This window comes from Phocoena phocoena, chromosome 18 (genome assembly GCF_963924675.1).
Source record: "Phocoena phocoena chromosome 18, mPhoPho1.1, whole genome shotgun sequence".
In the NCBI taxonomy this organism is placed as follows: domain Eukaryota; kingdom Metazoa; phylum Chordata; class Mammalia; order Artiodactyla; family Phocoenidae; genus Phocoena; species Phocoena phocoena.
The window spans coordinates 4,817,141-4,832,621 of record NC_089236.1 but is presented as its reverse complement, the minus strand read 5'-3'; the positions used below and the strand labels follow the sequence as shown (position 1 = coordinate 4,832,621).

The 15,481-nt window shown below is 45.8% G+C and overlaps 1 protein-coding gene across 1 annotated transcript; it reads right to left on the bottom strand.

Annotated features, from left to right (window-relative positions):
* Nucleotides 1-1,411: 1,411 nt before the first annotated feature.
* RASL11A (RAS like family 11 member A) lies at nucleotides 1,412-3,816 on the bottom strand. Its single transcript, XM_065896261.1, has 4 exons — nucleotides 3,670-3,816; nucleotides 3,245-3,301; nucleotides 3,067-3,146; nucleotides 1,412-2,131 (listed from the first exon to the last, which is right to left on the bottom strand). Exons 1-4 carry the CDS (start codon nucleotides 3,791-3,793, stop codon nucleotides 1,664-1,666), a joined length of 729 nt encoding a protein of 242 aa, XP_065752333.1. The 5' UTR covers nucleotides 3,794-3,816; the 3' UTR covers nucleotides 1,412-1,663.
* Between the last annotated feature and the right edge of the window lie 11,665 nt (nucleotides 3,817-15,481).

Genomic DNA, 15,481 nt, shown 5'->3' with positions numbered 1-15,481 from the left:
ATCCAAAATATACTTGTTTTCTTATTTGGATACACCTTTAATGTGAATGATCTAACATTATTAATCCTTTATGGCATTTTGCCTAGACACCCCCCAACTATAGGGAAGGGTGGTCTTAACATCACAGGTCTGGACACAGTCAAGGGTAATGGTCTGCAGTGGCCAGAACCTTCAACTACTGAGAACACCTCCTACCCTCGTTCCGCAGAAGTGGCAAGTTGTTTCATTGTAATCTGCCATGGTTGTCCTTGGCACCAAAAACAATGTAGTCACTCACTTATTCATCAAATATGTACTGAAAACCTACCAGCCTATGTGCAAGCACTGGGCTAGAAGCTTGGAATACAGTCATAAAATGCTGCCCTCAAGCAGTGCTCCTTCCAATGGGGGTGACAAATAGCTTCATGAAAAGGTTGGGTTATAACACAAATGCTACAGGAATAGAGGAAGACGCAGAGAAGGCACCCCAGGAGTTGAATGTAGCATGTGACTCGGGACTTGAAAGATCTTTTAGGTGGAGAATAGGACAAAATATTCAAGGCAGTAGTTCGTGCGAAGGCAGGGAGGCATGAAAGTACCTGGTGAAGAGTGAGAAAGTCAGAGCGTTCTGTTGGAATGGATTGTCGGCTGTGTGTGTGTGTGTGTGTGCATACACGCGCATTTGTTTTGGAAGGAGGGGATGATGAGTGTGGAGAGGTGGCAAATAATCTTGATTCCATGCCTCATTTATATTTTATCCGGCAGATAAGGGGAAACTAGCTGAGTTTTTTCAGTCATGGAAATAAGATGATCAGGGTTGGTTTTAGTAAGGTTGTCCTGGTGTGACGAAAGATTTAGAGCCAAGAAACCAGAGCCTCGCCCACAAGCTTGCTTGCCCATCCAGGCAAGAGCTGTAAAAGCCTAGATTAAGGAAAAGTGATGCTTTAGAGAAAAACAGGAGAGAGAATTGACAGACCGGGTGCACCATTGGTTAGGGTAAAGGAGACAGAGAGGGATGGAGAATTTTCCGGCAACTCCAGGGAGGGTGCACTTACTGACAATGAGAATGCTGGACGGAGGGTTGTTTTTTAAATACTGGTGGAGAGGATAAACTCCCATTTACACCAATAAATAATAATGTTATTCATGTCATAATTTTTTAGCATCTGTGCACAATGAACCCCTTCCGCTGAAAATCACATGGTGTCAGTTTCATGCCCGGGGCAAAGTGCCCTAATTAAAGACATCCTGCAGTTACTCAAATCCCTTTCCTCCTCCACAGACTGTCCTTTCTCCCACACCAGATTCCCTCTGCATCAACCCCTCCCCGCAGGAGCCACCAATCAGAGTTCAGACTGGGGGTAAGCCTGGAGCAGTTCTGGGCTCTGGTGCAAGTATGATTTCTATAAAAAGACATTTAAAAACAAGGAGCAATGTTGCCATTTGCCTTTAATGGAAAAGTGGCTAGCAGTTACAGTTTTAAAAAAATCTTTTATTAAAAAAAAACTCTATCCAACTTCTAGGCAATCACCGTTTGAATTTTCAGAAATAAACATACACTTGAAAACTAACAGTTTGTATAAAAATAAACTCTGAATGTGTGATTAAAAAGGGTGACCCCCAGTCTTCTCAGCTGCATGAATGCCTGATAAAAAGGGGACGAGTCCATCCAGTGGAGATGGGTCTACCCCAGGGTGGAGGGGGTCTTGGCCTTGGAGGAAAGAGCTTGCTTGAAGCGCCTCTTCAGGTCCTGCATGTTGGGAGAACGTGGCCGGGGGATGATGGAGGCTCTTCTCCTCTCCCCACCGAGGCTATGCAGCTTGCTCACTTCTTTGCACAGATGCTGAAACACATCACAGACATCTTCATAGTTTTCACTGGTGGAAATTTCCAGGAACAGGCTGCCCAGCTCGTTGGCCAGTTGGATGCCGTCACGGGTCTGCACCTGTCGGGCATGCAGAAGGTCCCCCTTGTTGCCCACGATGATGACGGGGGCTTTAGAGTCGGGGTGGACCTTCCGGATGTGCTGGTACAGGGGGCGGATGGACAGGTAGCTGTCATAGTCCGTGATGGAATAGACCAGCAGGAAGCCCTCTGCCCACTGCACGCACTTGGACAGGGAGTCGACCGCCGGGCTTAGGCTGTCTTGGACCTGAAAAGAGCAAAGTGAGCCCGGATCAAGGAAGCTCTCGGTGGGAGAAACCGGAAAGAACATCAAAGCCACCCTTGAAAAAAATGTTTGAACAAGAAATCACTAAATATAGTTTCAGGTTCTACCCAGCTTCTGCAGAAGAAAGCTTTTGATATGGAAAGAGCCAATTCTCAGGCAAGCTCCCTTCCTGGGTTATTTTATTAGCTGTTACCGACACATTACTTTTAACCCCCTTGCTTGGCAGGTAGCCTGTGATGAACCAGTCTGTGATGATTTCAATGAGAACTTCAACTCAGGATGGCGCAATTTTTAGGGAACTAACTCAGAATAAACAGAACTTTGAAAATAAGCCAAGATAAATATCTATTCCCCAACCCATAAAAATATTTTTAGCATGTCCTTCTTGAGAATGTTACAGAAACAAATTCCTTCTTTCGGTTCTTCCACAAGACCTTTCCTCCCTAGAAGGGAGAGCAATTAGTAACTTGTTAATCAAGTTACATTCCTGACGGCTTGCCATGGGGTTATCTGATTGGAATTACTGAGAGGAACAGCGAGAAACAGGAGCGCTTCAGCAGACCTTGCTTGGGGAGAAGACCCTCTCCAGAATCCCACCCCCATAGTTTCGTTCCGGGTTCCAAGGCTGAGCTGCTCCTGACAGAAGTGGTGAGACCCGTGTAACCAGTGATGCCCCGGCCAGGGCTGCGAAGAGAAGCTAAGCATCTCTTCCCCCTTCCGAGGTGGCAGACAGGAGAAGGTGGCCTCTATAACAATCCACTCTCCCCGCCCCCCATCGTGGACGGTTTCTAACACCCCAACGACTGGCCCCACCTGGGGACGGCACACCCCTCCATCTGAACGCATAACAGGCGTGCCCAGACACCTGGCTCGGGCGTCTGGAAGCGGAGGAGCCGCCTGCTCTTGGCAGTCCTTACCTGGATGCCCCCGGGAGTGTCCTGGATCTGCAGGGAGAGCTGGTCTCCCTCCACGCACACGAGCCGCGAGTACAACTTGCCTGGAGAATGAAGGAAACTTGAGTTTTAAATTCTCACACTCTCCTCAGGAAAAAGAAAATCAGAGCATGCAGCCTCAACAGAACGAAACGAACCTAACCTGTGTTCGGCTCATAATCGCCAATGAATCTCTTGGTCAGGAAGCGCACAATCATTGCTGAAAAGGAAAGGAAAATCAGCTGAAGGACTAGGACGAGACAGTCAAACCGGGACCGTCTCGGGGAAATGGGGGCGTGACGGGCCTTAGTACCGCGGATGCTGCCTGCATCCTCAGGCTCCGCAGGGGCAAGGGTGCGGCCGCGGCCTCCGCGGGTTTTGGGGCGGGTGCGGCCGGGGGTGCGCCACGCGCCGCACCGGCACCCGTTCTCGAACAGGTGCCCGCCGGCGAAGGCTCAGGAGTGCAAGGTCCGGGGAAGCGGCGGGAAAGCAGGCTGGCGGGGGGAGGCCGGCAGCGGCCTGGAAACGTCCGGGCCCCCCTGCGCCCTCCCCTCCGCCGGGAGCCCCCGCTTTCCCCGGGGCGCTCACCGCTCTTGCCCACGCGGCCGGCGCCTAGCACGGCCAGTTTGATATCCTTGGGCAGGAGGTAGTCGGAGGAGGACTCGGGGATGGGCGCGAGCAGAAAGTGTCCGGACATGGTGGGCGGCCGCATGGAGCGCGCGGTCAAGCGCGGCGACACCGGTGCGCGGGGACCTCGGCCGCCGGTGCGGCGAGCCCCGCCGGCGGCTTTTAAAGGGCTGGGCGCGCTGGGGGCCCCGCGGCCGCCTCCGGCTCCTCCTCTTCCCGCCCCTTCCAGCAGCGGCGCGGAGGGGGCGGAGCCGGAGAGCCCGGGGCACCGTCACCGCAGCGCGCGCACCGGCTTGACGCGCTCTGCCGGGGGCCTACGCTGCTCCGGCCTCCGGGCCCTGGAGATCCGGCCTCCGCTGTGCCTGCGTAGCCCTGGCGGCCCCCTCCATCCTGCAGAGGCGAGACCGGAATTATGAGAGAGATCAGAATTATGAGCTGGGGGACGAAAGAAAGGAAAAATGCAATTGGTCGGACGTTTCCGCAGCAATGGGAAGGATAAATTCCTGGCGAATGTTGCCCTTTTTATTTTTGAAAGGTGCTGAGGGGTGACATTATTAGGATAGAGCCCTGACTTAGTATCAGTATAAGGGAGTTGCAGACACTGTGACCTTGCTCCAGATTTATGAAGGCCCCTTGGGGACAGCCATTGTCCCCAGCCTCCGAACCCAGCCCCTGGCAGCTGGTGCTGGCTGAGCTGACTCATTAGCGAACACTCAACAAGCTAATTGAGAGCTCTGGCTCCGGACTAATCCTCCATCAAACACCGTCCTATGACTTGAGTCACGCCTTTGCTTCATCATTGAAGTTCTTATTTCTAAGTGTAAAGCGGAGTTTAGGGTGGGCGTGGAAGTGGGAGGAAGAGGACGCAAAAGCAAAATCCGGCCAGTCTTGGGTTTCGGGAGCCCACAGTGGCAAAAAGGCAAAAAAGGCTTGGGATTCTGTCCTTGCAGGTTAGACCTTCAGGCTTCTGCCTCCTGTGCTCCAGCCTCACAGGTCCAATCGCCTCTTAGACAGCCCCACCCTCACTCACCCCTTTCTCCATCTTGGTTGTATCAGTTAGCTTTTGCTGCCTGACAAACTGCGCGAAACTTACTGCCTTGAAACCGCAATCCCTCACGGTTGCTCACCAGTCTGCAGGTCAGTGCAGTGGTTATCCTAATCCAGGCCCGGCTCAGCTGATGTTGGCCGCAGGCTTTCATTCTTCCATGCATCCGTAGAGAGCTGGTGGCAGCGGGCTAGGGGCGATGGGGGCGGGGGTGGGGGCTGGCTGGTGGCTCCAGATTGGCGTCCTCAGGCAGCTGGCCGGCTGCCAGCGGCGGTGGTGGGAGGGGCAGTGGCTGAGCCACGTTTCTCCTCACCCAGAAGGCGGGCCAGGATCGTGGTGGCTGGGCAGAGTTCCAAGAGTGTGAGTGGAAGTGTTAACGGGCCTCCTGAGACCTAGGCTCCGGGGAGGAACCCATCACCCCTGCTGCCTTCTCTTGGCCAAAGCAAGTCGTGGTGCCAGCCCACATTCCAGGGGCGGGAAGTGCACTCCACTCCTTGGTGAGGAGAGCTGCAAAGCCACATTCGAAAGGGCTGGGATGCAGAGAGGGGTAGGAGAAGAGGTCCGTTTTTGCAGTCGACCACACTGGTAAGTGTGCGAATGTGCCTCCATCCACCCGGTAGCCCATGCCAGCGACCTGTGTGCCAGATCTCTGAACACTCATACCCAGCTCTCGGTACCGGCCACTGAGAGGCCTTGACTCTAACCCCTCTCGCTTCCACATGGATTAATCACCAAGTTCCATCATTTCTTCTGCCTCCATTTCTTGGTATCTCGTCCTCTCCATCACCCCTGCTCTCTTTGCTTCTCACTTGAAGAACCCTGAGGCAGACCAGGAAGAGGGTGACCGGTTTCCTTGCCCCTCGCTCAGGGGAGCCTCCTCTGGTCACTGCTGCCATCCCCACCCCTGCATCCCAGTTACTCACGCTCAGGGCACCCTTAAGGCAGCACTGATCCCAACTGTCATTACTTTCTGGTGGAATATTTATTTCATGTCTCTCTCCCAGAAGGCAGGGCCTCTAGCTTGTGTCTTTAGTGCCCAGCACATAGTGGCAGCTGGGGTTCATGAGGTCTTTAATAAATGTTAGTACACTGACAGACTTTCTGAATGGTGTCTTCACTGTGTGAACTGGAGAAGACGGAAGTCACGTGTGTAACTATTATCCCAATACCTATGTTTTGAGGGCAGTCAGCTCTCAGGAGAAAGCGTTCCAGGGAATGTCCTGAGCTGAACTGCCTTATTACATCTGTACTGTCCTTTGGTTCAGCACAAGGCAGTCCCCTTCTGTTCAACTTCAGTTTGACTGGAAAGACTTGAAGCCCGGAACCTCCTTTCCTGACTGGGGAAAAGTCACCATAAAGAGAGTTACTATTTACAGAACAACCTTGAAACAATCAGGTTCCAGGGGTCCTTGAGCATTCCGTGACAGGGGCCTGGGTTGTTGCCTTTCAGATTCTCCTGGCCTCTCCTTCTTGAACACAGAATGGCTCCTGCTTCATTAAACATCAAGTACTCATCCAAGCAGGGAGGGAGGGAGGACCCTCTCCGTCTCTTTTTATTATGAAATAAAATAATTCTCAGAAGAACCCAGCAGACTCTCTTACATCTCAGTGGCCAGAACTGAGAAGCTGGGAACCAGTGTATTCATGTACCTAGCAGAGAATACCAGGGTTGCCAGGACTAGCTCGGATCAGTTCCTCCCTGGAGGCCACACACATTGCTACCCTGTTAGAAATTCAGCAACAGAAGAGGGGATCCTTGTTGAGCAGCAGTCAATGGGATCTGTCCAAACACCCTTCACTTTCCTGAAGTGAAAATGCAGAACTTAACAAGGGAAAAGAGAGCCCTTTCTTGGCTGAATCGTGGGCTTACCTCCTCGCCTCATTCCCTTACATTCCCTGTCAGGTATAAGATCATTTTAGGTTAAGGTCGCCCCATAGTAAGATTCCTAAGACTGTTCTCTGCCTGCCTGGTGACAGCTATGTTCCATTTTGCACGTACAGTGAACCTTTGCTCAGAACTCAAAATGTTATTCATTCTCCTTGGAAAGCTCTTTGCATTTGCAAATACCCAAGGTCACCCGTGGCCCTTCATGCAGCTAATGTTGCCGAGCTGTAGAATTATAAACAGCCTTGCTTAAGTTGCTGCTTGTGCTCTGTCTCATTTTGGATTTCTTTGTATCCAGTTATGTAAAATTGTGGTGCAAGTCATATGACACAGGTATGCTGAAGTGGTTTTAAAAAGATAATAGAAAAAAAATATATAAAAAGATAATAGAAATGTGTAGGCAGATATGAATACACAAATCCGTGGGTGTTTAGAATGACTATGAAGGGTAGAATTTAGTAATATGCAAATAAGGTCAGGTTTGGAAAGCTATTAACCCTTCACCATCCAAAGAAGCTTGATTTCTAGCCCTCAGGCAAAACTTTGCCAGGGGTCCTCCCCTACTTCAGGAATGTCTCTCCTACCACCATCCATCACCCAATATCAACTACCTTTCCTGTCTATCCTAAATCCTTGAACATTGAGGCTGGAGACTCAGACTTGGCCTTCAAGTACTTTCCTCAGTATAAAAATTACACCTCTCTCCTCTACCAGCTCCCTACTTTAATTCAGCAGTCAAATGACTGAAACTCTACTCTTTGCGAGGCTGTTAAGCGCTGGTACAGAACATAAACAACAGCTGTTATCAAACATTTACTGGGAGGACAACAACATGTAAGACTTGCCTGACTTCACAGACACCCCCACAGTGAAGTTAATTAAAATAATTATCGTTTATGTATCACTGTTGAGTTTCCCCAAAAAATTCTCAATTAATTCTTCCGTAATTTTAATCCTGTGAAATGGGTAAAATAGCTCCTAAACTGAGGTTTGGACAAGTTTAGTCACTTACTCATAGAGCCATTCAATAGTGGGCATCTCAACCCCCGTGATTTCAAATCTTGGCACTGTGGAGAGTAGGATGGAGAACACTGCTCATGTAAATGCAATGACAAAGCAGATGGGCTCAGAACTCCAATACAGCTGCAACAGAGAGAATTTAATCTGAATGGGTTTATTTCTGGGTTCTCAACTCTGTTCCACTGATCTCTGTGTCTTTTTATACCAATACTATATTGTTTTGATAATTATAGCTTTGTAGTATACTTTGACATCAGGGAGCATGATACCTCCAGCTTTGTCTTTCTCAAGATTGCTTTGCAATTTAGGATCTTTTGTGGTTCCGTATAAATTTTATAACTATTTGTTCTAATTCTGTGAAAATTGCCACTGGAATTTCGATAGGGATTGCACTGAATCTGTAGACTGCTTTGGGTAGTATGGACATTTTAACAATATTAATTCTTCCAATCCATGAGTATGGAATATCTTTCCATTTATTTGCATCTTCTTCAAGTTCGTTGATCAACATCTTACAGCTTTCAGTGTACAGGTCTTTCACCTCCTTGGCTGAATAAGTTTTGTTTTTTTTTTTAATGTGATTGTAAATGGGATTTTCTTAAATTTTCTTTATGACAGTTTGTTATTAGTGTAAAGACACTACAGATTCCTGTATATTGATTTTGCATCCTGAAACTTTACTGAATTCATTTATTAGTTCTAACAGTTTTTAATGGAGTCTTTAGCGTTTTCTATGTATAGTACCATGTCACCTGCAAACAATGAGTTTTACTTCTTACTTTCCAATTTGAATGTCTTTCTTTTTCCTACACATATATGGACAATTAATTTACGACAAAGGAGCCAATAACATACAAAGGAGAAAGGACAGTTTTGTCAATAAATGGTGTTGGGATAACTGGACAGCCACAACATGCAAAAGAATGAAACTAGACCACTATCTTACACCATAGACAAAAACTGACTCAAAATGGATTAGTGACTTGAATGTAAGACCTGAAACCAGACAAAAACTGACTCAAAATGGATTAGTGACTTGAATGTAAGACCTGAAACCATAAGAATCCTAGAAGAAAACACAGGCAATAACCTTGACGTCAACGTTTTTGTGGATCTGACTGCAAAGGCAAGGGAGACAAAAGCAAAAATAAACAAATGGGACTACATCAAACTACAAAGCTGCTGCACAGCAAAAGACACCAAAACAGAAAGGCAGAGATACAAACTACTATGTATATGAAGACATATTGTACAGTACAGGTAATTAGAGCTATTATTTTGTAATAACTTTTCTTTTGGCTGTGCCGCGCAGCATGTGGGATCTTAGTTCCCTGACCAGGGATCGAACCTGAGTCCCCTGCAGTGGGAACGTGGAGTCTTAACCACTGGACCACCAGGGAAGTCCCTGTAATAACGTTTAATGGAGTATAACCTATAAAAATATTGAATCACTATGCTGTACACTTAATATTGTAAATCAGCTATACTTAAAAACACACACACAGGGCTTCCCTGGTGGCGCAGTGGTTGAGAGTCTGCCCGCCGATGCAGGGGACACGGGTTCGTGCCCCGGTCGGGGAAGATCCCACATGCCGCGGAGTGGCTGGGCCCGTGAGCCATGGCCGCTGAGCCTGCGTGTCCGGAGCCTGTGCTCCGCAACGGGAGAGGCCACAACAGTGAGAGGCCCGCGTACGGCAAAAAAAACATACACACATACAAAAAGGCAATCCACTGAATGGGAGGAGATATTTGCTAATCATATATCCAGTACGGGGCTAATATCCAAATGTATAAAGAACTCATACAACAAAAAATACGATTAAAAAATGGGCAGGGGATCTGAATAAACATTTTTCCAAAGACATTCAGATGGCCAACAGGCACATGAAAAGATGTTCAGCATCAGTAATCATCAGGGAAATGCAAACCAATCACAATGCGATATCACCTCACACCTGTTAGAATGGCTATTATCAAAAAGATAAATAAATGTTGGTAAGGATGCGGAGAAAAAGGAACTCCTGTGCACTGGTGGGAATGTAAATTGATGCAGCCACTATGGAAACAGTATGGAGGTTCCTCAAAAAACAGTAGAACTGGGCTTCCCTGGTGGTGCGGTGGTTGGGAGTCTGCCTGCCAATGCAGGGGACACGGGTTCGAGTCCTGGTCCAGGAAGATCCCACATGCCGCCCGCACGCAGCAACGAAGACCCAACGCAGCCAAAAATAAAAAACAAAACAAAAAATCAGTAGAACTACCATATGACCCAGCTACTCGGCTTCTGGGTATTTATCTAAAGAAAACAAGAACACTAATTTGAAAAGACACATGCACCCTTATATTCATTGTAGCATTATTTACAACAGTCAAGATATGGAGGTGTCCACTGATGGATGAAGATGTGACATGTATAATAGAATACTACTCAGCTGTAAAAAAAAAAGTGAAATCTTGCCATTTGTGACATGGATGGACCTCAAGGGCATAATGCTAAATGAAATGTCAGACAGAGAAAGACGAATTCCAAATAATTTCACTCATATATGGAATCTTATAAAACAAAACAAAAACTCATGGATACAGAGAACAAGACTAGTAGTTACCAGAGGGGAAGAAGGTTGGGAAGTAGGTGAAAAGGGTGAAGGGAGTCAAATGTATGCTGCTGGATGGTAACTGTTATCTTTGGTGATCACTTTGTAGTGTACACAAAATGCTGATTTATAATGCTGTACACCTGAAACTTGTTAGAAATCTGAAGTGGGGGGTGGGTAATCAGGAAAAGCTGCAGGGAGAAACGACTGGTCCCTGAGCATATTTGATAGATGGAAACACAAGGGTAGAGAGATGTCGTATGTAGTTGAGGCAAGAGCACGAGCAGAAGCAGGAAGGCAGGAAGCGTACGGCAAGCGGTCTCAAAGGTGAGGATATAGTAGATGACCCAAAGGTTGGGGAGCAGACTGTGGATGGCAATGAACGCCCCAGTAAGGAATCACCTGGAGGCTATGGAACGCCACTCAACTGTTCTTGAGGCAGCCCCTAGTATATGCAAGTGCCAGAGCTAGGAGCATCCGAAGGACAGATGGTCTCTGCTCTCAAGGATCTTCGAACTGTTCACTTACTCATCTGCCACGAGCAATTAATCTGAACTCTTTCTCAGGAGCAAAAATCCAATCACATCTTCACTTGGGCTAAGCCATCAACTCATTCTGTAGACAGCAAAGAGCACCCCGTGGCATTTCTTTTCCAATCCAAATGATTTCCACAAACTGCACTCCTGCTAGGAAAGTTTTGAGAGGCTTCTCTGTGCCTTTCCCATGAGGGCCTTTGAGAGATGGCCCATCAGTTGCCCCTCACCACTCACCTTTGCTATTGAAAAAGAATCACAACACACAACCTTGGACTGCCTATTCACGCCTCTACACACTTTCCCCACCTCAGCAGGAACAGCTACACATGCTGCCTCACTGTTATTTATAACCAAGCAATTTGTCTAAGATTCTATGAAGGTTTCTTGCTTGAACAATACCAATGTTTTCCTTTAAGTGGGGCTGCGATGAATATGCTATAAACTCATACCTCAAATCAAATTCAGCTTAAAATTCTCTTGTGCTCAAAAAATAAGATGAACGTAACTTCTTACATTTTAGCGACGCTTACTGCTAAATGTTAGCCAGTGTTTATATTTAGAATCTTTCCCATCCTAGTGCAGAGAAAAATGCAAACCTACCCTGATGGGAGTACAGAAGATACAGGAAACTGCGGGGCTTTTTGGCCACAACGTTCAGAAGCAAATTTCAGTGTGATGTAGTTTATTCAGCCCTTTGGATCGGGTTCAACTGAAAATGAACAGGCCTTAAGAGATACCTGGCTAGATCAGAAGAGAGAGTTCAAGAAGCCACGCAGCCTCATTCCCAACCATGGTTCTTATTAACTTAAGAACAGGGTGAAAAGTTTTATAGTTAGAATATTTTTCTTCATTCTCATTGGTAAGTGTGAGAAAAGGGAATTGTACAGTAAGGGATTAATTTATAAATTCACACTTTGTGATGGTTACTCATTAAACGACCTGCATCTCAAGGCAGGCACGTAATCTTATCAGCAAACACACATTAGTCAAATCTCAAGGGTTTCAATTTAATTCACCTCTCCGCTAATAAAACCTTCCAAGCTCATCTGTGTAATAGCTGCACCAAATGGAGGTGCCCAAGAGGGAGTTGGAAATACACATCTAGAGCTTCAGAGAAAGTGAGCTCTGAAATTGAGTCTCAAGTGTATTAGAGATGGCTAGACATAAACTTAGTGGTTCTCAAATTAGAGCATGCATCTCCATCACCCAGAGAGCTTGTTGTTAAGTGCTGCCCACGCCCCCTCCCCGGAATTTCTGATTCAGTAGGTCTGCATTTTTAACAAGTTCCCAGATGCTGATGCTGCGAGCTGGGCAGCTATACTTGAAGAACCACTGGCTTAGATCACCCAGAAAGAACTTAGGAGTGACAGATGTGGAACATTAAGGAAAATCCAGAATAAGGAGGACGAAGGAGTCGGACAGGCAGAGGAACCTGGCTAAAGTGTGACGGCAAAAAACAAAGGTGTTGGCTCTGACAAATACCAGGGAGATAAAGCCAAATTGGAAAGTCTCTGAATTTAATTAGCAGGTGTTTGGTAACCTCTAGGAGTAGTTTCATTAGAGTGGTGTAGGCAGAAGCCATATATGCAGTGGGAGACTGGGAATTTAAGCTACAAAATGAGGAAGACAAACGAAAAGCTGCTTGCTTAATTTGCTGGCTTTCACTAGTCTGTAAGCTGAAGCCAAGGAAGCAGTACGTGGAAAGGGTCAAGCAAACAAGAGAAACCACGAAAAATCAGTGAAAACAAGAGCCCTGTAAACATCAACTTTCCCCTTTACTGTCCTTTTACACTCCTTGAAGCCTTACTTTGCCTTGATTTAAATAGGATTTCCGATTGTACTGCTCTTCCTAGATTGTAACTTCCTTAATGGTGTTTGCCCTCCAAATATCTCATGACTTACTGAATCTGACTTTGGGGCTGGAAGTGGTAGAAGATTAGGTCAGAAAAGTAGGTAGAGGGCAGATGATATAGGGCTTTGAATGTGCGAATAAAGGCACTTCAGTATTTGGAGGTCAGAAAGACAGTAAGATCCAGCAAAGACTGCAGTGGAGGTAAAAGGAAACCAGGTTAAGTGTTCCAGAAGCTAAGGAAAGCCAAATTCAATAACGCAACATTTTCTCCCACCAGATTAGCAAAGACTAAATTATAATAATCAATGCTGGAGAGAGTGCCAAGACAATCATTTTCACTCACTCACGGAGTGCTAACTGGTACAACCCTTTAGGAAAGCAATCAAAACGAACCAAGAATCTGGAAAACACATTTTAAACTCAGTATTGTGAGAAAACCCATCTTTAAAAATCTATATATATAAAAGAGCTATACGCATATTCACATAGCATTGCCATTGATAGTATTTTAGAAAACTGCTGCACCAATACACTAGATGGAAGCGTTCACATTTTCTGACTACCTGCCCTAAGAATAACTCTCCTTAGCCAGTCTTGTTTGCAGCCTTTCCTTTTCCCAATGTCCAGCCTCACCAGCCCTCCTGAACTAAGATATCTTACACCACCATTTCCTTTTTGACAAGTCACAATTATACTTCCTTTCACTTAGTTGTAGTTAAACATGGAATCAGACTCAAAGCACGCAAGGGACCTCTAGGAATCATTCAGTCCAATCCCTACTTGCAGATGACACCCTCATTTTACAGAAGCAGCAACAGTCAGCAAGGTTAACATGACTGGCTGGAGAACGAACAAAGAAATGTTTGAGGTCTCTGATTTTTCCACGTGAAGGATTTAATAATCCCAATTACTCCTGAGCAAAACGATTGGTTAGCCCTCAAAATTCAAAATTCAAAAATTCAAAATTCAGAAAATAGTTTTATAAAGTACATAGGAAAATAAAACTGAACATAAAGTAGAAAATGCCTTAAACAAGCAAAAAGCAGTGCTTTTCTCATTAAAGAGCATTTACTGAGTGTATATTATGTGCCAGGCACCAGAAGTACAAAATATAAGGCAGAGTCCCTACCCTCAGGTCTAGTGAGGAAGGCAGGTTTTAAAAATTATAAACACTGTGAGAAGCAAACACACAAAACTGTGGGGGAATTTATTCCACCAACCCAAACCAGAAGTAATCTCTGATTCCAAGCACTTTCATTCCTCTCCTTAAAATGCTTTAATCAGGGACGGTTCACCTATGACTCAAGGTGAGTGAACGACAAGCAGAAATTCCATCAAACGAACAAAGCAAAGTGTAGGTATTTCAGGCAAAGGCAAGTGTGTGTGCAAAACTGGGGCAATGAAGAGCAGTTCCATAAACACAGTTTTCCTAATAGCTAAAGCCATCACATAGGAAAACAGAAATAAAGAGAAAAACAATTTAGTAGGAATTAGACTAGTTACACGTACCTTGAAAAACTAAACCATGAGTTATAGAGACACATAGGTTAAGCAATATGCAGTAAAGCAGGAGGCTCAATAAACGTGATGCCTTGAAGCTGCTTTAACAGTTTACAGGAGAAATCAAAATGTGCCTAAAGGGGCAGGAATGAAAAAACGGCTATGAAAGATACTCATGAAATAGAATTTTAAAATATGCAAAGTGACTTCAACCTAGTGCATAAGTGGTAACTTAAGATGGAAAAACACAGGAACACAGATGCCAACTGATGCAATATATGAGGTTTTCCTTGTTTTCTGTGGTGGTGCTGCTAAACCATTTCTTTTGACCAAGAGAGTCATGTTTAAACATGACCCTCTACCACTAGATGTGAATCTTTGAGGGCAATTAATAACCACCATTTACTGAGTTAGGTTAGGAATCCAAGATTCAAAGCCAGGGTTTGCTGGATTCCAAGCCCTATTACCATCACACTTCACTAGATGAAACTGAAGGCCACTAACATTGGGTTTCAACCTATTCACAGCATTTACTAAAATTATAAACAGGTCTTGTCCTCAAGTCTAATAGTGGGGACAGAATACCAAGTGAGTAGTCAAGGTTTTCATTTTTTAAAAAATTAATTAATTTATGGCTGTGTTGGGTCTTTCTTGCTGCGCACGGGCTTTCTCTAGTTGCGGTGAGCGGGGGCTACTCTTCATTGCAGTGTGCCGGCTTCTCACTGCAGTGGCTTCTCTTGTTGCGGAGCACAGGCTCTAAGTGTGTGGGCTTCAGCAGTTGTGGCACGCAGGCTCAGTAGTTGTGGCGCACAGGCTTAGTTGCTCGGCGGCATGTGGGATCTTCCCGGACCAGGGCTCGAACCCGTGTCCCCTGCATTGGCAGGCGGATTCGTAACCACTGCGCCACCAGGGAAGCCCAAGGTTTTCATTTTAAATAAGCTTGCTACAGGTATTATCACAGAATACTGAAGGCAGGGCGATGAGATGTGATCAATTCCCTATTGGATGTTTACCACATCCTATTAAAAATATCCAGGAAGTAACAAAACCTAAAATGGTGTTCCAACTAGACAAAGTAGCTTTAAAATATTCCTATCAATATGAAGCAATATAGAACTGATGACTAAAATCCGATTATGCAGCCAGACTGCCTGGGTTTGAGTCTTTGCCAACACCATGCACCTGTAACCTCAGACAAGTTACTTGTGCCTCAGCTTCCTTTCATGTAAAATGAGCAAAACAACACTTATTCCAAGTTTTTTACGAGTACGTTACGTAAAGTGCTTAGAATGCCACGTAACATATTCGATGCTATATAAATACTTACCCGGTTTAAATAAAAAA

What these genes read in the sequence shown, in the direction of transcription:
- RASL11A (XM_065896261.1), bottom strand. Translation starts at nt 3,793, where the DNA reads ATGCGGCCGCCCACCATGTCCGGACACTTTCTGCTCGCGCCCATCCCC. An exon ending in CGGCCGCGTGGGCAAGAGCG is followed by an intron (nt 3,302 to 3,669) that starts GTGAGCGCCCCG and finishes TTTCCTTTTCAG; the next exon opens with CAATGATTGTGCGCTTCCTG. An exon ending in ACACTCCCGGGGGCATCCAG is followed by an intron (nt 2,132 to 3,066) that starts GTAAGGACTGCC and finishes TGCTCTTTTCAG; the next exon opens with GTCCAAGACAGCCTAAGCCC.